This window comes from Aulonocara sp. 'chitande type north' Nkhata Bay, linkage group LG11 (genome assembly GCF_057382095.1).
Source record: "Aulonocara sp. 'chitande type north' Nkhata Bay isolate Kocher_YH1m ecotype deep benthic linkage group LG11, A_spYH_male_GT1.1, whole genome shotgun sequence".
NCBI lineage: Eukaryota > Metazoa > Chordata > Actinopteri > Cichliformes > Cichlidae > Aulonocara > Aulonocara sp. 'chitande type north' Nkhata Bay.
In genome coordinates this window covers 35,263,967-35,288,498 of record NC_141354.1, presented here as the reverse complement: position 1 = coordinate 35,288,498, position 24,532 = coordinate 35,263,967, and the positions used below count along the sequence as shown (strand labels likewise).

The window sequence follows — 24,532 nt, the reverse complement described above, 5'->3', positions numbered from 1 at the left end:
CATCGCACACTGTCACAGGTTTTTAATAAAAGCTGGATAAGGGGTGATCCTGTTATGAGAGCTGACATTGAGTGTTGGTTTGTTTTCTGTTCTTTCCCACAAAAACAAAGTACGACAACAAGAAGCTGCAGCACCTGGAAGAGGTTAGAAAAGGAGAGAAAGACAAAGGATCTACAAAGTGCTGCTCGTGGGTTGATGAGTCGGTCTTCCAGGAGCCCATTAGCTGGGAGTCACTTTGCCTGTTGTGTTGATACCGATGGCCTTTCTAACAAAGCAGGATCAACATACCCCGAGGGGTTAGTTGGAGATTAATGGGGTAGTAAGGTGTGCTGAGCCCAAAGCCAGAGATTTCACGATAACAGCTTTATTTATTTGCCTGGCTAGGTCGCCATGGTGACCTATGTTAAGCATGTGACATGGTCAAGAGCGGGTTCTGCTCATAGTTTTGTGCAATATGTTTTTATTTTATTTTACAGGGAGCTTGATGGGCTGCCGTTAGTAACACTGCTAAATAAAGCCATGCAGTAAAATCTGAGCAGCACAAACTGTCTGGAATTTGCATGCATTCGGTTGGTGATGCAGAAAATTCCCAATCTGCTGCCACGTCTGTTCTATGCTGCTGAAGTCGCAGCCACAAGAGCACAGATTAGAAAAATCAATTAGTCTATTATTTGTTGCAGAGAACATTCAGTCAATAACATTTATTTCACTTTAATCTTGTGAAAAACTAGATGAAGTGTTTTGACACCTTTGTCATTGGGCTAAAGGAGTGCGCCAGACCTGAACGCACTTTGTAGCTTTCACACCTTTAATATGCAGCTATCATGTATCAGAAATAAACAGCAGCACTGACAGTGGCAAAATCCATATATTAACTTGTGAATTCACAGGATTAACCATTTTCTGCCAGCACGACTCGATTTCCTTCTTTTTTTTCCATATATTATATATATACAGCGCTTTACTAGTCCCTAAGGATATATATATATATATATATATATATATATATATATATACACACATACATATATACACACACACACATTATATATACACATCTATATACATATATACATCTAGCCCGAATAAAAAAGAGAGCAATTTTTTGATTGATGTTTTGTTTCCTTTACAATATTATACATTAAAGTATAATATTGTAAAGGAAACAAAACATTAATCAAAAAATTGTTGAAAAACAAATTACAACATTGTATAAAAATTACAATCATCAACTCAAATACTTGGTTCTAATTGAACAGAAATTTCTATGAACTTGTAAGAACTGTGTAGGACATGAATCAGTCTGTGTCAGATCCTGAATTTGAAATTTCCACTGAAGTCACGGGTAAGAGACAAGTGGAACCAAGATCTAGGCCATTTGCTTTTTGAAGTTTGCAAAGACTGCTAAATTTTGCCAGCGGTAGTTCACTCTTTGCAACATAGTACGCTGTTCTAAACAGATTTTTCAGGTTTATTTTTAGTATGTTATTTGCAATTGGTGTTTGTTCTGGGAAAGATATTGCAGACTGAGCAATAATGCATTTCTTGCATTTTTCATGGGTTCTAATGGGGGCCTTTCTTAAAATGACTGGTCCCAGTAACAAAGGCGCTTGTGGACTCAGAAATCGAGAGAAAACCAACAACACACCCGGCAGAACATTATGTTATTTACACGGGTGCACATAAGTGGTCCGCATGTGCGCATTCGCTGTCAAAATAAAAGACGCGCACCAGATAAGAAGTTGCAACGCGCGTTTGCGTCCATATAAAAGGCTGTTTTTGTCCGCTAGAGTGGGATTTTCACGGCACATTCCGCACCACATCTCTGTGCGTTCATCATTTGTTTGAAGCCAGCTCACCTCCTGCAACCACTTTTCCGAGAATACGCGCTTCTTTTGTGGTTCGGACTCCTTCTGACATTTCTTTGGAGGTGGAGGAACATCACAGTAATTGCTTAAAGGAGCTTCTTCGACATCTTTAAGAGTTCTAAACAAATGTCTGTCCTCCTCCTGAAAATCTTATGTATACAAACACGCGTTGCAACTTCTTATCTTGTGCGCGTTTTTTATTTTGACAGCGAATGCGCACCTGCGGACCACTTATGTGCAGCCCTGGTTATTTAGCTCGTCATATTGCAGCCACAGAAATTCTTTTGTCCATGAAACCATAAAGCTGCACTTTCTTTTTGCCTTATAGTCTGATTTGTCATAACTTTTCCGTTTTGTGGTAAGCTTTTCTTTGGCTGTCACTTCTTCACCCTGACCTATCTTATTTGGCTCAGCAGAACTAAAATATATATCCTGCTGCTTTTACACACACACACATAAGCTCAGCAATTCTCTGCGCGATCAACCTCTCGTATGTTTAAGCTTGCTGCGGGAGATTTCACTTGTCATGTTTGCATAGTAAGCTAACGATTGATGAGACGATGTCAGAGGAATTGGTGCGCAAATTATCATCACTCACCAATCAGTAGGCCTACTGTCGCTCTCTATACACAGTTCGCGCGATTGCAAAGTGAAAGCAAAAAAACAAGCGCAAATTCAAACGTGATTTCAATATGTCACATATTGACAGTGGCTCATCGATGCCAACGACATAATTACCCAGCTACATTTCCGAAAGAATGCAAAAGCATTGACATATATTTTTCCTTCCTACAATAGCTCGATGGGCAGGGCAGAGATAGATTTTGGTAGCCCGACTGGAAAAATCGCTAGCCCCGGGACGTCGGGCTAGCGATTTTGCGAGCCCTGTATCTGATTGAGGAATCACTCATCTTTGGAAAAGAGAGTTTATTACAGAGAAATGGCTCTTTCCAAAATAAAAGCTATACTATACGCTTCTTCTGGGCTATATTCTCAGCAGCATATTGTAGCGGGTCAGGGCTGTTCGGGGTTCTGTTTGTACAGTTCTGTTTTGTTTATGTTGCCATAGTGACGGGTGACGCCCTCTCGCTGCGACGGTGTGTCCTTCCGGGGTCAGAGGGCGCCTTGTGTGTTGTTGTTGCTGTGCGGTTGCCGCGCTGAGCAGTTAGCTAGCGGCAGTGTTCTTCTGCAGATGTCAATAAACGGCTGTGCTCCCTGGCTAGCTCACGGGAAGCAAGACCAAACGACACCTCCGTCTCCTCCTTGTCTGAGCTCGCCACATTGGTGTCAGAAGTGGGATGATGGTGGCACCCCATGTTCTGACCCGAGTGACTTTTCCCCCGCCGGTCGTGACCGGTCGGTGCGCCAAAAGAAGGCACCTGGACATTTGGAGGACTTTGTGTGGGGTAATGGGGTCGTCGGGGACGACTGACCCCTTAGGTGGGGCTATGTAGCGGGTCAGGGCTGTTCGGGGTTCTGTTTGTACAGTTCTGTTTTGTTTATGTTGCCATAGTGACGGGTGACGCCCTCTCGCTGCGACGGTGTGTCCTTCCGGGGTCAGAGGGCGCCCTGTGTGTTGTTGTTGTTGCTGTGCGGTTGCCGCGCTGAGCAGTTAGCTAGCGGCAGTGTTCTTCTGCAGATGTCGATAAACGGCTGTGCTCCCTGGCTAGCTCACGGGAAGCAAGACGAAACAACACCTCCGTCTCCTCCTTGTCTGAGCTCGCCACAATATTAAACATATCAGGTCCCCATAAGGAGAATCATGTGCTAACGGCTGTCTAAATGACTCGGGTAAAGTTTGTAGCATGCATGCTTGTTGTTTTTGTCTGCTTCCACTTGTCTTTGCACTAGGATGATGTCTGTGTAAATGTGCAGTCATATTCGTTGTGTTCCCACTAGTGCTGTCAGCGTTAATCTCGTTGAAATGACGTTAACGCCACAACACGGCAATCTCCTTTAACGAGCTACCCCTGATCGTGGGGCTAGACGGCCAACACGTTAACGAGCTAACTGCGCTAACACACTAGTTCCCACCCATGTAATTGAGCATTGCGTGGCACATCCAACATACTGTTTTACTTTAGTCCATGATGCGCTTACCTTCAGAGTCATACGTCACATGAAAACCAAAATAATTCCAAACGCCAGATCTGAATGAGGGTGGGGGAGGTTCAATTTGTCATTTTGCAAGGAGAGCTTAACTTCTGTCTCGCTGGCTTGCCATGCGCTCTTCCTTCTGACGATGCTGTCTGTGTTAAGCGCTCAGTGGATCTGCGCTCGACAGTGCAGCCTAGGCGGAGTAGTCGAACGCAGATTCACTGAGCGCAGGGCAAGCTAGCGAGACAGAAGTTAAGTTAATGCTCAATTACATGGGTGGGAACTAGTGTGTTAGCGCAGTTAGCTCGTTAAGGTGTTGGCCGTCCAGCCCCGCACGGGGCGTTAACGGAGATTTGCCGTGTTGTGGCGTTGACGTCATTTCAACGAGATTAACGCTGACAGCACTAGTGGGAACACAACGAATATGACTGCACATTTAAGCTGACATCATCCTAGTGCAAAGACAAGTGGAAGCAGACAAAAACAACAAGCACGCATGCTACTAACTTTATCCGAGTCATTTAGACAGCCGTTAGCACATGATTCTCCTTATGGGGACCTGATATGTTTAATATGCTGCTGAGAATATAGCCCAGAAGAAGCGTATAGTATAGCTTTTATTTTGGAAAGAGCCATTTCTCTGTAATAAACTCTCTTTTCCAAAGATGAGTGATTCCTCGATCAGCTAGATTTATTTTTTTATTACTTTGTTGTTTCAGCAACATTAAATTTAAAAACTGTACTTTTGAGTTAAAATATATATTTATAATAATATATGTAGAATAAATGACAAATTAAAAAGGCATGAACATTTTTTTTGTATCAAAAAAATATTGAACCGTGACACCAAAGTATCGAACCGAACCGTGAATTTTGTGTATCGTTGCACCCCTTATATATATATATATATATATATATATATATATATATATATATATATATATATATATATATATGGTCCGTCGTGGTGAAGAGGGAGCTGAGTGTAAAAGCGAAGCTCTCAATTTACCGGTCGATCTACGTCCCTACCCTCACCTATGGCCACGAGCTGTGGGTAGTGACCGAAAGAACGAGATCGCGGATACAAGCGGCAGAAATGAGCTTCCTCCGAAGGGTGGCTGGCCTCTCCCTTAGAGATAGGGTGAGAAGTTCGGCCATCCGGGAGGGGCTCAGAGTAGAGCAGCTGCTGCTCCACATCGAAAGGAGCCAGCTGAGGTGGTTCGGGCATCTGACAAGGATGCCCCCTGGGCGCCTCCTGGGTGAGGTGTTCCAGGCATGTCCCACCGGGAGGAGGCCCCGGGGCAGACCCAGGACACGCTGGAGAGATTATATCTCTCGGCTGGCCTGGGAACGCCTTGGTATTCCCCCGGATAAGCTGGAGGAGGTGGCTGGGGAGAGGGAGGTCTGGGCCTCTTTGCTTAGGCTGCTGCCCCCGCGACCCGGCCCCGGACAAAGCGGATGAAGATGGATGGATGGATGGATGGATGGATATATGTATGTATATATATATATATATATATATATATATATATATATATATATATATTTAAAGATCTGCATCACTTTTTCCTCTATGTCCAAAGCAAGCAACACTTCAGTCCATTTTTACAGAGACTGAAATGACACGACAAGCACAACTTTTTTTAAGGTGGATTAACAAAGCAAGCTGATAACCGCCGTTGTGGTAACCACAATCTCAAACTGGGTTGTTAACACAAAGCTCGGTTGGTCAGGGTCACATGTATCGGTCTATAAGCTGAGCTTTGATTGCTGCAACCTGCCATTGTTACGCTTGGTAGTAATGTGCTGTGTAAACACCTAAATCGATACAAAAAAAAATGAATGGCACACAGATATTCCATAAAACACATGTAATACATAATAGTCTGTTAACGTCAAGGCAGAAACATTCAGTTTCTACAGCTCGACCTGCGTCTGCTTGTAGAAGACTTCCTTTATTTGTATTCCAGTAATTTCAGGTACAGTAAGTGTTATTCACCATTTATCAGCTGTAACTCTTATCAGTCAATAACACCACCACAGAGTAGCATTATGAGACAAACATGTAAAGCATGTTAGATCAGGTAGTTGCAGTTACTTCTTTTCTGCTCTGACTATTAACCAGAATCAGTTTATACCGAGATTTGTTTGAGTAAAAATGATAAAAGTTCCTCTAACCTGGAGCACAAATGGAGAAAAACTGATATGTTATCACATGATTAGTGTTTTACTGTGAATATAAATTAGAAATTCCCACAAAGAAAAGAAAGGTGTACGCTGTAAGTTATATTTCCTAAAATTAGGATCGGCCCAGAAAATTGAAGTTGGTGTATCTCTGCTAAAAAACCCAGGGCTAAATCTGGCTAAATCCTGCTTTGTAACGCAGCAGTCTGGACCCGTGTTGCTGATAAGATAACAGAGGTGTGCAGTGACTCACCGGCTGCTTGGTCTGGCCTTTCTGTGGTTTGCTGTAGGGGCTATATTTCGGTTTGGCTGGTTTACCTGCTGCTCGGTCTTTATGACGCCGGCTGCTGATGTGCTGGAAATGAGAGACAGATTCAAAACGAGTCACACTTTAATGTTGTCCTTTTACTGCGGTTATTCCAATATTAAAATGACTATTAAGTCATTTGTTTTTCTGACTTAATCATTAAACCACCTCCAACACACAGAGCAGGGAGTCCTCTTCATGCTTTACTGAAAAATATCCACATTCAGTTTCATAACAATCTGTCTGAGACAGCCTCTTACCCTAGAACTGCAGTACCGCAGCAATAAAATGTGCAAATGTGGTAAAGTGTTTTGAATGTGTGCACCAATCTGTTAATGTGAACATGGTTTGTACTTGTACAGAAACAGTCAAATGAAAATAGATTGGGAGGCATCACTCGGGGAACAGAAAAGGAGGTACAATAACCAAAAACATACCTCTTGACTCATGGCAAAAGATCTTACAGCTTTATGGTTTTCACACCTGTGGTGAAAATGTCTGCACTTCTATCGCTGCAAGTTACACTGCAGAGCTTTTTACTAAATGCCACAGTATATCCCATTGTTAAATACAATTCATTTTGAAACCCTTGGAGATTCGGGCCAGATCTGAATAAACCAATAAAACAGAAGACAGAGAATTACAGTCTGACCTAAAGCCAGCAAATTCAGAGTGGGTACATGCTGACAACAAAAGGAAAATTTCTGGCTGTGTCTAAATTTCACAAGTCCTTGCAGTGGGCTTAACAATCATACTTTTCTTCTGCTTTCAGCTCTAACTAAAATGTTTCATGCTGGATTCTTTTCACAGAGAATTGCTGCTGTTCAGAAGTACTCAGCAAAAGTCCTCGCATGAAAAATTCATACAAATCCCGTCTGTCTTCAGGGAGAGAACTCGAGGTTAGCTCAGACTAAACAGAGTGGTCTTCAGCTACTGTAGAAGACGTTCCCCACATGACAGAATGATCAGCACTACAAGAAAAGAAGATTTGCACAGCGTCCCACAGGAGCTATAAAGATACACACAAAGCTATTTCAGTCACAGTTGCATCTTTGTCACCTCTTATCGTACCTCACTTAATCTAAAATTAAAACAGGCAACTCCTTGACCGCACACTTTAACCAGCTTTTTTTATAAAATTTTTTAAGGATTTCCGTATTCATAAAGACCTCAGACAGATATCCAACAGGAATAAAGGCAAAACTCATTACTAGTTGCTCTTAAAATCCAGTCTGACTCGTACGTGACCTTATATAAGTTCGTTTTCAAAGAGGAACAAAATACCATTTTTCAGATTCAGACATTCAAACATCACAGAATAATAATAAAATAATCCTCAACTGAAAGAAACATCCATAAGCGGCAGGTTCATATCTCGAGGCGAGGATGAATTTGCTCTCCCAGCAGCTGCAGGTAACTGCAAGTTTTATAGTAATATGTTTAAAATAATAATGTAGTGTACTGTGCTTTCCTGCCTTCATCTGCAGTCTCAGATGGCACTGAAAAACAGACACTCACACCTGCGGCCAAGTTAAAGATCACCAATTAACCAAACAAGGACTTGTTATTTAATATATTCAGGTTTAAGATTGGTAGATGACAGGACTGCATTTCACACCAAGACACCCTGAAACAGCCAAGCACATTCTGCTTGTTGAACCAACGCTGCCTGTGTTGGTTGGGGTATGTTTGTCACATGGAGGATAAGAAGCTAGCTGTGGACAGCTAGCTCAGAGCACCATAAAAAGTCAGTCATCCCAAGCTATGTTTTAAGAAGGACAAAGGAAAAGCTCTTCCGCTGCCTGGTGATCTTTGGAGAGGTCAGGTCACTGCAGAGAGGATGCGCCCTGTGGCAACCACCTAAACCAGGACCTCCCAATTGATTTGCACCAACTGTAACACAGACTTCATGCGTCAGCCTGCAGTGCAGTAGCAGATGGTGTCAAGGCCCAATGACCATCTCGGTTTCTTAAGTCTGAGATGCCAATGGTAATTATTTTATAGTCGCAGTTTTCCCAGAGTTTCTCCCTCTCATACTGTGTTTATGAGATGTGTTTGTACTGTGTTTGTTTCCCGTCCTCGTATATCTTTGTTTAGAGTTGGTATTCATGTCTGCTTTGGTTGGTTCCTGTTTTCCTTCATGTCCTGTGTCACTTTTGCTTCCTTTCTGTCTTCCCCTGATTCCCTGACTGTTTTATCCTGTTGTTAATTGTGATCACCTGTTTTCCTCTCCCTCCTGTTTCTCATGAGTAATCAGTCTGCTGTGTACTGTATGTAAAGCCTTGTTTCCTTTTGTCCTTGTCGAGCTGTCTGCGAATGCTTCTCCATGCTACCTTGCTTACTATTTATAATCTGAGTTCTTGTGTTTATCTTCCAGGATTTTCTGCTCTTCTGTTGTGTCTTTGACCTTTTTTCAGCTGAAAGTAGTTTGGTTTTTGTTTGCGTTATCTGCATTCTGTGTTTCAGATCTTCAACAGTCCATATGACACTGTAGGCACAAGGAGAAAATGGAAGCTACGCACAACAAACTGACGAGGAGAGTCAAACCACTGACACTAACCACAATACCACTGTGGTACCCTTAGTGAAAGGCAGTCATAGAAAAATTGCACTTACAAGTTCTAATGTTTGTGTCAGTTTTCCAGTCTAGCCATCCTCCTTTCCCCTAAACTGTGAAATGACTCATTTGGATACACATTTATTCAATCAAACATATTGTTTTTACTTTAACTTATTATATATCCTCCCCCAGTCTGATCTAATAAAGTCACAATGGCATTAAAGAAAGTGGTAAACCTCCAAACAGACCTTTTTTTAATAATAGCAATGAAAATATGAAGCTAAGTTTCATTTAGCTATTGTATGTCATGCACTGGGTTTTATTTCCATTTCCAAATGCAGGGAATGTGTTTGACAGATATGGAAATAAAATCAATCCTTTCACAAATTAGAATATTTCGAGACTGCTCCCTCAAAAGCCAAATGATTCACTGAATAATAAAAAAAAGACGTTGATGACTTTTAATTTTCTTTGATATTTATAATGCACGATGAACATGATGAGTAAAATGCCATATTATTATAAAAATTTTGATTTAATGTCAGTCTAATCCGTATCCGGCTTTGCTTGTTTAATAAGATCTTGTGATCAATTTTACACAGAAATCCATTTTCCAGTTTACTACTGAGCGAGTGTCTCGGGCTCCGTTTATATCTCTCACCTGTTTTAGCTGAGTCTCTGAGTTGACGTGCACGTCACATGTCTCACAGTAAAACGTTTTGTTCTGCAGGCCTGTGGATGATTTGGAGGATGTAGCCAGTTTGCTTTTGACTCCTGCTCGAGGAAAAGACTTGATGGAACCCACACCGCTCCTGGCCTCGAGCATCGTCTTGTGCTTCGTACCTGCAGGTTCAAACAGGAAGCAGTTTGGTCAGTACATGAATCTGACTCAACAGAGGCCACCTGAGGAAAAGGGGTCAACTTTTATATTATCCTTATGTCACAGATCAAAGTAAGTGAACAGTCCTATTAAACGCACTGAAAGTTGACCTTTTGACCAAATACTCCTCAGGGCTAGAGAGTAAGGGCCCGGTTGTACGTCACTCCCTGGAACGATACCTCCCCGAGCACTTAGCTACAAGGGCCAAGACTGGTTCACTGGTTCAACCAAAAACTCTTCTGAACTTGTTTCAGTTTCACTCAAACAGAAGCTCAAGTCATCAACACAGATGTCACTAATATGGGGCACTTATGCAGTAAATTAGCATGTTAAGCTGTTCATTATTCAGCAGGAAATCACTACATTTCAAATTGAAATGATTTTTGGGCAAACTTCTGGCAAACGATGCAACCGCTATTTGAAAGCCATTCGTTTAATCCAGATATATTTAGGTCCAGCTCTTGTAGCTCCGTGGTGTAATCCAACAGGTTGAAGAGCTAAAAGAAGGAGATCCAAGTTTATGCAAAACTGTCACTGCCAATTGAACTCAAGCACTGAACCCAAAGACGGACTTTTCCTTAATCAAAAGCAAACGGAATATTTTAGCTTTTACAACTGCTTAAAAATACTGTTGACAACAATGGGCTGCAAAGCTGGTCGAATGTTTATGAGATGACCAAATACTCTGTAATGAAGAAGCTTGATTTGTGTGAATTCGTGTAGAGCTTTGTGGTCACTTGTGAAATCCAGCTGCCCGATGAGTATTTCAGTAAGTGTTCGGTGTTTTCATGGTGGAGAAACTGTTTAGAAATCTTTATTTGACTGTTTTATGTTGTTGAAACTTTAATGAAAAAGTCAATGTTTAAAACAAAGATATCGCAGGCAGAAGCAGAGGAACAACCTCAGACTGAAAGCAAAGATGACTCAGTGTACTGTCATTTCCCTGTGTTGTGTCTGTGTGTTTGTGTGTGAATGCAGTATGAGAAATTTGTTTGAAACAATGACTGCTTTGTTTTCAAAAGCAAGGATGTCTCACAATACCTGATTAAAGTTTGATAAAAGGTTCCTATGGAAACTACAGAAGGATAATTGAAGAATTGTGTTTTTTCAAGCCCCGGAATGATTGCTGAAGACAGCGGAGATAACTCTACAATAACGACAAACAAACGCTTGAACACTGAAGGAACCCAGCAATGAAACAATCATGCAGAGTCCGTGTTCACTGAGAAAAACACAACCAGCAGGTAAACACCTCATTCGTACAGCAGAGCCAACCTTACTTTTGTTGTTTTGTTTCAAGTTTGGGGGAGAAAAAAAAGGTCTGTCATCCACTCAAACTCTCCACGTTTGCGGCAAATCTTGGCACACGTCTCTCACCGCTATTGTGAGCCTCCAGCTGTGATGCGGAGTTGACTGCCACTTTGCAGAGGGAGCAGTAGAGAAGACGGCGAGCTTTCTCCTCCTCCGTTTCTGCGTCTGTCTCCGCTTCGGGTTCGGCATCGGGCTCCGGGAGGTCGGGTTCTGACGGGGAATCTAGCTTCGAGTGCCCCTCGTCTCCCCCAGCAGCTGAGGTAGTCTCTGGGGCTGCGGCCGCCGTGCTGCTCGGCACTGTCAGCGAGGCCACAGGTGCTGGCGACGGCGTGGTAGGGGTCGCCAAGGATGCCAGGGGTTGTGCTGTTCTGAGCACGGGGGAAAGCGCTAGGGGCGCTGTTCCAGGGAGGCCATCTGTAGGGAGAAATAAATCACACAAAGAAATGTCTTTGGTTTGAATCATATTGCTCCATCCATCATTCACGGACAGAAATGTTTTATTCATGTGGTGTTCACCCAACAGGTGGCTTAATGTGTTTTTATTGAGACTTCACAGGATCATTTCTATTTTTATTTGTTTGCTTTATTAAAGAACATAACATGAAATATTGATCTAAAGTAAAAGAGGTACTGCTGTACACTGCTATGCAGCCCATGCCTGCAGTGCTGCCCTACTTTTTTTGCCTCTGTCTCTCTCTCTTCTCCTTTTCTATGTTCATGAGCTTTGTTTCTTTTCTCTATCCTATTGCGTGCCGTGTCCAGCCAGAAATCAGTCTCAGTGTGCCATCCTTAAGGATAACACCCTTTGCACAATATACACAAACTAGGGATACATTGTTAGAGTATCTCCTAACTCCTAACAATATTTCATAACTCATTAAACTGGAACTAGTTCAGCACTAGTATTGACTGATACTTGAAGGCAAGGCATCTGTATCATATTGCAAATGGAAAACGCTGCATCTAAAAACCACGGTGAGAGGGGGACTCTGCAGATATGTATTCATGAGCTGTTTCAGGTATTTAAGATGATCAGCTGTGTAATCAAACTGTCTGCCCTTCACTGTTTGTGTGTCGAGGCCATATGTGTGTTTTATAAATTAAGAACATGAATTTATCACAGCTCAATCTTCTTGTCACAATTAGCCACGCTGTGAATTTCATTCATGGCAGGCCTAATTATATTCAGACATGAACAGTGCTACTCGCAGTGGTAGACGGTGTAGATGAGCCGCACGTCATATTTAATAGATTCACCTGAATCACTTTAAAATGATGTCTCTGAAGCTAGCACAGTTCGTTTTGTTAAACGTGCTAAAGCTCGACTCCTCTCTCCTTGCATCTCTTCCACTACTGAGTCTTTGATGAGAGGGACTAACACACATGGAGATGAGGTGAGGAAAGGAATCAAGGATGCACAATCTGAGAAGGTAGGTCAGTGTTTGTGTGCAGCCCTGGGTGTGGCTTTCTTCCACCGGCACCAGGACTGCCGCACATGGCTTCAATCAAGTACTCATCAAGCTGCAGTGTTTATATTCCTTTCACTCACTTCCTGCCAAACTGTTTGCATCACCGGTGTGGTAGCAACTCCTGGCCCTTTTATAAAGATTTTCTTAGTTGTAACTTGGCTCCGTCCTTCTTCACAGCTCACTGCCTGCTCCAGTCTCACACCAAAACAACACCGTTCATGTGCCCGTCCACTCTCCACCAGTTACTCCAGCTTCTTCCCCCTACTTGCTCCTGCTTTGCCAGCTCAAGACTCCAACATGGTCTGTTTTTGGGGCATGCCAGCTTTTAGTTCTAAAACCTCAAAGTATATTCAATTCATGAAAGCCGAGATTTGGAAATGATGGCTTATGATGGCTGGATTCAGATCAAGTTATTTTTTTCTATTAATTATATAAACAAAGCTGAACGGTACAAACTATATACAAGCGGATCCTTGAAAAACAAACATCCAAAAGCTTTTCCATCCAGACATGTTCGTTGTTTGGGAGCAGACAGACGTCATTTTGCAAAATCAGCACATACGGAGCGGTTGAGAAGCTACAAATACAACATGTTTTGTTGCTAAAACTTGGAGAAACAAACTGCACCGAAAGCAACAGCTCCACAGTCACAACAGCCTTAAACATATACTGCAGATAAACGTGGCAACATGACTTTGGCAACATAAACCCTGCTCGGTTTCGAGACATCTGTCATGAAACAGAATGGAAACGTGCACTTCCAAACACTTGTGCAAGCTGATGCATGTGCATCACCATCCAGTAACACACAGAACGCAAGTGCAAGAGTTTCAAATGGCAGCCTTCAGACTTGCTCTTGTCACTTGTTCTAGTGTTTCTCTCAGAAAAACACCATCACACTCACTGGAGACTCTGACATGATAACACAAATAGTGCCCTGAAGGATAAAACAAAAAGAGATTTTAACTGATGAATGAAAGTGACAAGATGTGAACTTCATAGCTGAGGGAATGTGTAACAGTTTACAAGGGTGTCAACCTCAGTTTCACTAAAGGCCACAGTGGGAAATAAGAATCACATGAAGGCACAGACATTTGTTGACTTGCTTTAACTTTATCGAAAGAGTAAACGCAATTGAAGTCCTAAAGTTGTTTAGCCATTATATCATTCAGTCAAGCAAAATAATGATAATGCGTTCTCATTACAATTATACAAGTTGGCTACCATACAGCCAACTCACAACACACCAGCCTGGATATGACTCCTGGGTCATTTATTAAACCAAATGCATCCATCCATCCAGGTGTAAAGCAAACCAGAGAATCTTTTCATTTTGTTCTTGCATGTGTGTCTGAAAGTTTTACACAGTTTGTTTCACAGGCCTGAACATGACAACTCTGTGTGGTACATTTTATTTAAAAAAAAAGACCTTTGATTACATAGATTATATGTACCATGCAGCCTTCTGCCACTAAAATAGACTGCTCATAAAATTTAAACTGCCTTTTGCTCCATCGCTTTATCTGAGCTGAATCTCATATTGTGCTGTAGTCAGTTTTTTCAAAACCTCGAACATCAATATGATGGCTCAGATTGTGTTCCTGCAAAACAGACATGTGTCATAGCAAATACATCACTCTTTCAGGACTGAATATTGTTTCTCAATCGAAGCTTATTTCCAACACTAAACATTTGTTCTTGTTTCTCTCTTTTCTTTTTTTTGGTCAAAATGTGGGATTATTGCAAATTTTATTTATTTTTTTGTGGATTTTGTGTTACTTTCTTAGCATTTGGAGTGAGAAACTTTCAGACCAACCCTAACACTATTTTGAGGTAATAACCCGAATTTTTGGACAAGCGTCTAGGAACCTCTTGAAATCACCTTTCCCTTTTTCCTGCCTTTTGTGGTAAATATTGCTGATGTCTACAACAACAGACTGCATATAAAAGATGGATTTGGCAACCATGCTGTCGCACACTGTTTTGCTCTGTTACATTTTTGAAACTTTGAGCTGATGTTTTTTTGCTATTGCTATCTTAGCTTGTTAAAACAAGGCATCAGGAGTACGGAGAGGATCCGACTGAGGAGAGGTGCTGCTTTGCTAATCAGAAGATTTGCCTGTCGATGAGCAACGTCATTATCATGTTTACATGATGAAGAATCAACGAGAACAAAAGACGATCAAGTGTTTACTGAGGTTACAGATCAAAGGAGCCGTAGACTTCTTTATGATCATTCTTTTTGCAAACACAGTAGTTATCCACTGCTGCCAAATGATTTCACTCTTTACATGTGGAACTGATATCCATTTTTCATATACAGGGTGTGCTTACAATTAGGGGGACCAAAACATTAAAAGTTATATACAGACTAGATTAAAAATTTTCAAAGGAGTGAATTGAGCTCTGAAGGACTAAGTTTGATGTCTCTGATTTACACAGTCAGCTCTTCTGGTTGTTTTTAGCTTAGTCTCTGTAAAGACGGACCCAACACACTGTTACGATTATGGGTTTTTAATAGCACTTTCACAGGTTGAGCCTCTCTGTTCGCAGCTTGTCTCGGCACACACATCTCCTGCTCCAGTCTCCGGCTTCACTATAAGAAAAGAGACGTCTTATTAAGCAGATCGTCACCACCTGTGGCCTCACCTGCCTTCCCGGCACCGCCCACTTAAGGTCTCTGTACCACCCCTCCCCTGCAGCTGAGCCAGGGACCACACCTCCACCACAGTCTCTAAGCTCAGTAACCAGGAATATAAATTTTATTGCTATATATTAGTACAGCCCAACACTGTAAATATACCACATTCTTCTGAACATGGAAAAACTTAAGTATAAAATGAAGACTAAAGCAAAAGAAAGAAAGTATTAAAGTTTAAAATAAAATGTTTACTTCATCGGCACAAAAACTGATTCAAGCCGTACAATCAGACTCAAAAGAACACACATGACTTTCTAGACCAAAGGCAAGAAGATCTGATTTCTATCTAAGGTGTTAAAATTGCTCCAAGATGAGTTGTTCAGGCGATTACTGATTACATGCCAGATCAGGCACATAAATATGAAACAAACTATGCAAGCAGTCGCACCTCTAATCTGCTATTTGTATGAGAGATCACATTAACGTGTACAAAGAGGCTGCTGAAAGACATGTCTGATATTTTTAGGAACAAACACAGCAGCAGATCAATATATTTGACTCCTAAAACAACATCACGTGTCACAGTATGGAATACAGAAGACTGCTGCCACATCTGCGAAAATGAAATTTTGCCTTGGCGGCTCCGTCTGATCGATGCCAATGCCTCACAGTTCCCCGCACTCCAGTGTCACAAAATGAAGATCAGCCAGCCAGGAGAGCAAATCAATAGTGAATTATGTCATGCTATTTTTGTGGGCCATTATATATGGTTCTTATTTATCCCAGTGGAGATGTCGCCAGTTGGCGCCACAAAACTCTCCGAACGTACATTGTGACTGAGATCGCTCAAGCCAAAGGTTACAAAATATATCAGAGTTGAAAGCAGCAGACCTCCAGCAACAGAGCTTTATATGCTTTACATCTAAAATGATTGCATCAGGTGAATACTGCGTATAATTAGTGAGTGCTGAATGGTTTCTAACTGTAAATTTTAGACAGTACACTTTTGTCCATTAAAGTATTGATTGGAAACCGCACTAATTTTCCTGGCATTGACTGTATTCATGCAGCATGTCTGTCTTCTCTGAACCACCAACAAAACCACAGACCACTCCATGAATCTACTTCTCCACAGCCACAAGGAACATCTATTTTTAAAATTGTGATTTTTTTTTTTTTAAATAAATGCTTCATCCAACCACTTTTCTCCACATTTTCACAGTTGTCCAAAGTGGCAGCCAGCAAAGCAAAGTGGCCAATATTTCCTTCCCCTGAGCCACATCTCTCAGCTCTTGCTGGGATGTGTAGTCCTTGGGGTGTTTGCTGCCTGAAGGCTTTTCTTCTTCTCCTTGAACATGCCTGGAACACTTTTGCAGGAAAGCATCTGAGAATCCGCTCAATCCTGAAGCACCTGACAGCATTACCTTACTAACAGGGTTTTTGCACACCAACTGAACACTGTGCAGAGAAAAGCCTCTAATTTTACAATGCTGTGTTGCATTTCCTCCTAATTTTACAGAAAAATGAACAAAATGAGGGGATTTAGAGCAAAATAGGGGATTTTAGAATTTATATGATTGTTGTTGATCTTGCTGAAGAAAGGAAAAAAAAAAAAGTAGGAAAGTTAATTTTATACTTCTGGATTCAGAGCTTTAGAAATCATCTTTCCTATTTTACAAGGAAAAATGCTTAGTGTAGCATCCCAGTCAGCCATTTTCTGCTGGTGTTCAACTTCCACGCCATTTCAGTATCCTACGAAAACTATTGGCGCGTTCTTGTTTCCATGGTGCCAATTCCTGCCATTCTGTAAAAGCTGCTTGCGTCTTCTTAGCATTGTTCCTGCACAACAGTGCACCGTGGGTAAACATGTTATTTTTCCACTGAGCAGATTTAATGTCATAAAAGATCACATTTCAACCTGAACCACACACAGCCAAGCAGCTTTCAGCGCCTAAAGAGAACCAACAAATGACAGGGCAATCTTCAGTCACATGCCGGGGCGGTATATGACGCCGTGAGATGAGAACACATTGAAGCTATTTTTTCTCGGGCGTCTGCTCTGAAGCCGTACACTGTTTGAAACTCATTACAGCTGCTCAGACCTTTGATCTCATTCTTTGGTTTTTATCAGCTCGTGACTGACAGATTGACACTGAAACTAAAAGCTTTGCCTGAGACTGGATTTATTCTTTACCCCGGCAGTCTAACCGAGCCGCTGACAACTCAGAACCAATCTGCTTATCAATCTCACACTCTTCAGACTCCTTCGCGTATAAATAACACCCCGCAAAATTCAAAGCAGTCACTCATTTTTAAAACAGTGTTTTCCAAAAAGCCACGCAGAACATCATTTAGATGCGCATCGCTAGCAGCTTTTGCTGTTAACAAATATCTATCCATTAATTTCTGTGAACCTCTAATCCAATTCAGGGTTGCAGGAGGATGGGTGACGGGTTGAGCTGCTATCATTGGTACACCCAATCCATCACAGCATTAACAATTAAATTATAAGAATTTTACTTTTTTTATTTCTATTTAATTTTGTATAATCAAATTATTTTATGAATTTCATTTTGTAGTATGTCTTTGATCAGAGCTGTTAAGAAAGAATAAGAATTACATTCGAGCCTGTTCTCACTGCATGGGCATCAAATAATACTGTTAGTCGAGTGTTTAGTCAAAGTTCTGTGTCACGGAATTCTGAGACCATTATCACGACATCATATGAGTAGTTAAAAACCAGCCAACCAGTTAGTAAACGGAAAGAAAGCAACGAGTGAAAGTTAAACTCAACATGAATCAGTTTCCAGGTGCACAATCATGTGGTTTGTATCACTGGCACATAGGGCTGGGTGTCGTCACTGATTTCTAGAATCGATTTGATTCCGATTCACAAGGTCCCGATTCGATATAATCCACGATTCGATTTGAATTGGAGAAATTTAGCCTCAGACAGCCAGAAATATTATAATTCTGATCATTTATGATTACATATCGATTTTCTATATCTACAAAAACAAAGCTGACACTTGTGAGACTTCATCAGAGATGTTAGCATCACAGCAGATGCCTTTGTATCAAAATAACAAAACATTAAAACACATGAAGATCGTCCTGTTCCAACTTTGTTATTACCCTTCAAATATTTGTTGAACAGTTATCCATCTATCCATTCTCCTCCATTTATCCAGTTCCAGTGGAGCCTATCCTAGTTACCATGGGGCACACTCAGGATAGGTTACCAGACTATCGTAGGGCCAGCACATGGAGACCGACAACCATTCACACCTACAGGTAATTTATAATCCGACCCCACTAACTGTTGGAGGAAGCCCAGAGAGAACCCACACATGCATGGGAAGAATATGCAAACTTCACAACGAGAGGCCACAGCCAAAAGGTGGATTCAAACCCACAACCTTCTTTCATCGTTAGCAGCAATGCTAACCACCGTGCTGTCCCCACATGTTTGTTAAACATGTGTACATCGTATTTTAAACATATTTAAGATCTTTAGACATCAGATAAGAGTCTTATACAACCAATACTTATAAATTAATATACAATTTTTTCATGAATAAAGTTTAAATGATAAAAGTGCCATTGATTAATTATAGCTATTATAAAGTGATACTGACTTAAGCTGCTGATTTTCAGCAGTTTAATCACTTTTGTGTTGCTGCAGTTCTTTTATCTGATCTGTCCTCTCAGATCTCAATAGATACCCTGGTTAGAGTCTATTGCTTGCCGACTATACTAACTTCACATTTTTGAGCATGGCACAGTGTGCACGTGAGGATATCTAAACTCTTCTGTTATGTCAGTAGATGCTTTGGATGCCTGCAGAGTGATTTAAGGAAGAACATCTGGTATTAAAAGACTATAATTTCCAGGTTCTGCAGTTATAAACATGACTTAAACATTTACTTAAAAATTTAAACTCAACTTGATAGGGGGAAATAACTTCACCAATTAGCTGTGTGTATATCCTATTTTCAGTGAAGCAGACTTTATACAAGGGCGAGAAAATCTACCCAGTCCTGTCAATCACAGCACAGTCAAAACACCACCATACCCAAAGAAGTAATTAATTTGTCAAAGAAGAAAAAGTCGATCTTGGGAGGAGACAAAACAATCCCTTTGGAGTAGTGTGAGTAAGGGCATCTGCTGCTAAATTAAACACGAGGAACTTCAACTGGTTTAACAGCAATTTTCAGCATGAATGTGGCTTTACATCGCATCCCATCAAGCCATTACTACAAGAACAATAATTAATTAGTTAACTATTTATGATATGGCTGACCCTCCCAGTCCAGATAAGTAATGTTTATGCCACAAGCAGAGCAGAAAAGCGACCTCTTTGCCCCCTGCAATTACCCACCACTTTCTCCCAGTCCGCTTGGGTATGCCAAGCGTCAAAACAACCTGAAATCACAGTGATTAACTCGGGCAGCCTCGCTGCGTTCACCAGCTACCAAAAGTCTGCCATCACACCTGCTTCTCTGGGCAGATTTTCAGTGGCGTGGTGAGCAGTCTGAGTGCAGTTTCAAAACAAGTTCACGTAAAGGTTTTAGTATTCTTGCGAGCCAGCAATTCTATGCCTGTGAGTTATCATTTAATTGATTTTGGCAGGGGTTCTCACAATTAGAGAGCTGAACTAGATGCACCACCAGAATCTGAGATACTCGGGTCTATACTGGGGATTTTCTGTCCTTCGTGTATCAGAAGTAACATCATCGTAGGAGAATAAATGTCTGTATCAGTCAGAAAACTGACAGGCTAATGAACAGCTTTGCAGGGTGCTTTTGTTGAACAAAACTTCAACATTTTGGCAACATCCTTGTGTTTTGATACCTCAGAGAGACATCAACCAGTTCTCTTTGTGAAGTTGGCAAAGAGACAGATCTGTTTGGTATAGTTTAAAACAGCGGCTTCAAGCAGAGGGAAATAATTAGCTTCCACGAGATAAAGCGCTCCTTTATAGAGTTCCAGTATTATGAGGTAGTGAATGGTGAGTGTCAGCTTGCTAACATCAGTAAAGACCACATTAAAGAACCACTAGGGTGTTGTTCAGATGTAGGAGAAAAAGTAAAGCCAAAACTTCCTCATGAGGTGAGGATGCTGATGTTCAGCGATTTCCACAGATGTATTTTGTTTGTGTTTCTCTTCACAAGCTTCTCCTCAGCAAATATTTTACTTGCCAAGTGCTTTGTGTGAAAGGTCAGTATTGCTTGCTTCTCAAGTGAGTGTTTAATCCTGCAGATGAACTTCACTTCCAGCATTGTGAATTGTTATAGTCCTGGTTCTGCTCTGCAGCAATGTGTAGCTCAGTCAGTGGTTTTCCACCTGGTGCAGGTTCTGGCTGGTATGGACCTCCACTTAGAGAGACTACACTTTACTACATGCAAGCTTCATTTAGGAACAGCGGCTCTGGAGTGCAGCCCCAGGTTAATGCTACCACAACAATTGGTAGAGTAACACAAGATATTATTGGCCAGCGCTATCTACTTAGCAGCAACTGAGCTTTCAAAATAAGAGCGATGTGTTTTCAAGTACATAAATCACATACAATGTTATTTTCTCCATAGAAAATGAAAACACTGCTAAAACATACACCAATATACTCGAGTGGCCATACCTGGGGAAACATAATATCTCATTTAGGATTGAAAGCTTTGGGTTGGCTCATTTCTAGTGAGCTTCAAAGATGTTGTTGGCATATTTTTTAATTTGCACAGATGATAGAAGTTTCCACCTGCTTCCAGTCTTTATGTTAAGCCTACTTAATCAAATCCATCAATACATTAAATTTTACTTAGCTGTGTGAATTATAGCTCGTGGATATATTTAACCATTAACGTTTGATAAAAATGCAAAGGAAATCTGTGAGGTTCTTCTTCATCTGCTTCCTATAGAAGCTGGTTGGTGAGCCCATCCCATGTTAAGTCATGCATGTATTTGCCCTTGTGTTGGGGTGAACTCATCTACCACGGTGTCATTAAAGAGCCATTTGCTGTTCGAGGACCAGGTGATTAAAGTGTACTTTGGCTGGCCTAGGACGCCCTGCTCTCCGGGAAGCCTCTTGTAATCCATATCCCCAGTCAGTGTGACCTAACTGGCTGTGCAAGGCCCAGTTAAGAACTCAATCCCATCTCATTAATGGAGGTAATGACTGTGATCAATCTAAAGTTGGTAAGGGCGAGCCGGGCAGGGTATGTGGGAGAGAAAGAGAGAGATAAATATTGAGGGCCAGGTAAAAGAAGGGGAGAAGAAACAAAAGAGCTGAAGACACAGAAAGATTGAGTTGGAGCGAGAGAAAAATAAGTGAAATAAAAAGTGAAATGAGAAAAGTAAGCAACCTGTGAGACCAAAACAATGGGAGACAAAGTGTGCGAAAGAAGGAGGACGAATGACAGACGGTGGTAGAAAGAGGGGCGTGTGAAGGTGAGAGGAAAGAGATAACATTAAAAGGGAGCAATCGAGTAAAGGACACAATTAAAGAGGGAGAATCTGAGAGGCTGAGAGTGGTGAAGGCAACAATGATAAAGAGAATTGAGCGAAAGGCAGATGGGGAAAGAAGCCGTGACCCTTCGAGACAGGACACAGCCTCTTTTCTTTCCTCTGTTTGTACCCCAACCTCTCCCGACTCCCCTGACATTTCCTGTGGCGATAGAGGAGAAACGTGGCTCGGAAAACTTTCCGCCCTGTTTAAGCTTTCGGGCAGTCACAAGACTCCCCAGAGATCTGATTACCTTCCTCAATGAAGCTGGATTAAGCTCTTTAATTAAAATGATTGGGCCTTATTATATGCTGTCACAATTTAAAGGACATAAATCCCTCATGGCCCTTGAGTTCTGTCAAATTTCATTTGACATCCATGATTTTTTTCCTCCCCTCTTGTCAGTATTCAAAGTGAGTAAGTGAGCAAGGCTGAATATTTCCAGCACAGAAGACTGATAAGATGACAAATTTGCATTTACAAATAAGTGTGCGTCAGTGCTTGCAGTCATCTTTTTTTGTTGTTGTTTTTGTCGAAGGGGAAAAAAGCTGGATTATCTCAGACACTTAAACACAGCAGGCGTTATTGATTTGAATTCATCTCTTTCCAGTTTCATTCTAAAGCAAATGATCCGTATCTAATTTCTATTGGAATGTTCCTGTGGTTACACGTTGGCGTGCAGAAACCTCACAAATGAGAACGTTTGCAGCGCTGCGCAGGTATGGAGCCAATCTGGTCACACGCTCATCAGGTATGCTGCTGCCTCTGACGTCTGTTAGAGGCTTTTTTCGAGCTTGCGCGTGTACATGGATACACAAAGGCTAGAGCAGGGTGGGGTGGAAGGGCGGTGGAGCTAGCCTCCTGCCTCCCTGCAGCCTGCCCCATTGTACAGCTGCTGTCAGTGCTGGCATGGCTCCCCTGACAATCTGCTCTTTAATAGCTAATATCAGGGTACATTTCCTCAGGCACTGGACTGGAACTGAGAGATGGCGGGCTGTGCTATGGGCATTTCTCTCTCTCTCTCCCACGTTGCCTTTCTCGCTTTACCACTGCTCTCTCTGGTGCTGGTGTAAAGACGCGCACAAACACACTTGCAGGCAGCAGCTGAGTCATCTGGCTAATCTGCTATCTTACAGTGTCCAGTTGCACATTCTTCTCATAGAGCACGCAGGTACAGTAACATTATGATGTAAAGATGCTATAAATGTAAGTACACACTTTGAAGCAGACCCGTAAACGATAGGCTGATGTTCTTTGAAATGTATTTTTTTAAGTGGTGTTTGCTTGCTCTGGTTATTAGAGAGGCTTTCAAAAAGCCTGGAAAATGTTATCCCTAAACTGCAAATACATTTAGCTAAACCAATGAATTATAATCACTAAATATACAAACATGCTTTTGCAATTTCACAGTAATTCAATGTAATATTTAGAGGTTTTAGAAAGATCTAAACATTGGTTAACCTGACCTAATTTGAAATTAGCAGTTGAATTATTGCACTGTGTTTAAAAAGAATATTTTCTTACATGCTGAAGGATGAAGGAACCCGATGCTCTCAGGGTTTAGTGCGTACAGATTGATGACAGAATTATTTTCTTTGCTGGATAACAGCCTGCAGTCGTCTCACACACGTCTCCGGAACAATCCTGGCCCATTCTTCTTTGGCAAATCTCTGAGCTCCTCCACATCGGATGGTTTCATATCATGGTTCTTTGTCCTCGGTTCAACTCAAAGACTTTCATAAGGATTGAAGTCAGGACTTTGTGCAGGTCAGTCAACAATGTTTTGGGTCGCTGTTGTGTTGGACACCAGAACAACAACCCAAAGCCAGTTTGGGTCACTGACTGCTTGAGGTTTTCTTTCAGAATATTTACTTCCGTCTTTCTTTAGGATTTTGTCCACCGTCATGAGATTACCGTGTTACAGAGGCACTGAAGCCTCCCTGCAGGGTAATATTCCCCCCACCGTGCTTCCCTGAGGCGAAAGTGTTCTCTGGGTTGTATTTCTCTCCCTTCTTTCTCCAAACATTGGCAGTGTCTCTGTGGCCAAAGAGCTCTTGTTTTGTCCACCCAAAGACCGGCTTACATTATGCATAATCATTATGCATAACCTTTCTCCAGGTTGTTCTTAGCAAACTTTAGTATAGCTTGAAGGTGTCTCTTCTGCAAATGTGCAGTTTTCCTTGGTCCAGGGTTCTACTTATTCTCCTTTTTTAAGATGACAATCCCTGCCTTGGCTGTGTCATTCACTAGTGTCTTGGCAGTTGTTCTGGGGTCTTTAGACACATCTCTCACTAGTTTTCTTTCCAGAATCTTTGAAATTTTTCACATCCTTCCTCTGCCAGGTTTGTTCTGTACAGCGTGGCTCTCTTTGAATTTATTGACGATACTTCTTACTTCTTAACAACTGGAAACGCTGTGATAACTTTGTGTCTCCTGCTTTGTAAGCATTAACATTTTTTTCCTATTTTTAAACTGATTTATTTCAAGTGACAGCTCAAACCCTTCCTGAAGTTTATATACAATTAAATCACAGCTGTGGTTTGCTGTGTCGATCAGTAAAAAAAAAGTTAATAATACTGATTATGTTGCGTTTTGTTTTTCTTTTCTAATTCTGTCATTGTGTGCACACAGATATAATTTATGTTTTTAAAGAAGACTAGTGTTTTTAGAAATGTTGTGTTAAAAATCACTTGCTCTGTAAAAAAACAACAAAAAA

The 24,532-nt window shown here is 41.4% G+C and overlaps 1 protein-coding gene across 2 annotated transcripts in view; it reads right to left on the bottom strand.

Annotated features, from left to right (window-relative positions):
• Nucleotides 1–24,532, bottom strand: part of znf385d (zinc finger protein 385D) — a 101,059-nt gene that overhangs the window by 3,814 nt on the left and 72,713 nt on the right. For both annotated transcript variants that reach the window (XM_086312330.1, XM_086312328.1), the window contains 3 exons: nucleotides 11,274–11,621; nucleotides 9,678–9,859; nucleotides 6,403–6,504 (listed from right to left, as the gene is read on the bottom strand). In XM_086312330.1, coding sequence (XP_086168456.1) covers nucleotides 6,403–6,504; nucleotides 9,678–9,859; nucleotides 11,274–11,621 — 632 coding nt within the window. The remainder of the gene's footprint in view (nucleotides 1–6,402; nucleotides 6,505–9,677; nucleotides 9,860–11,273; nucleotides 11,622–24,532) is intronic.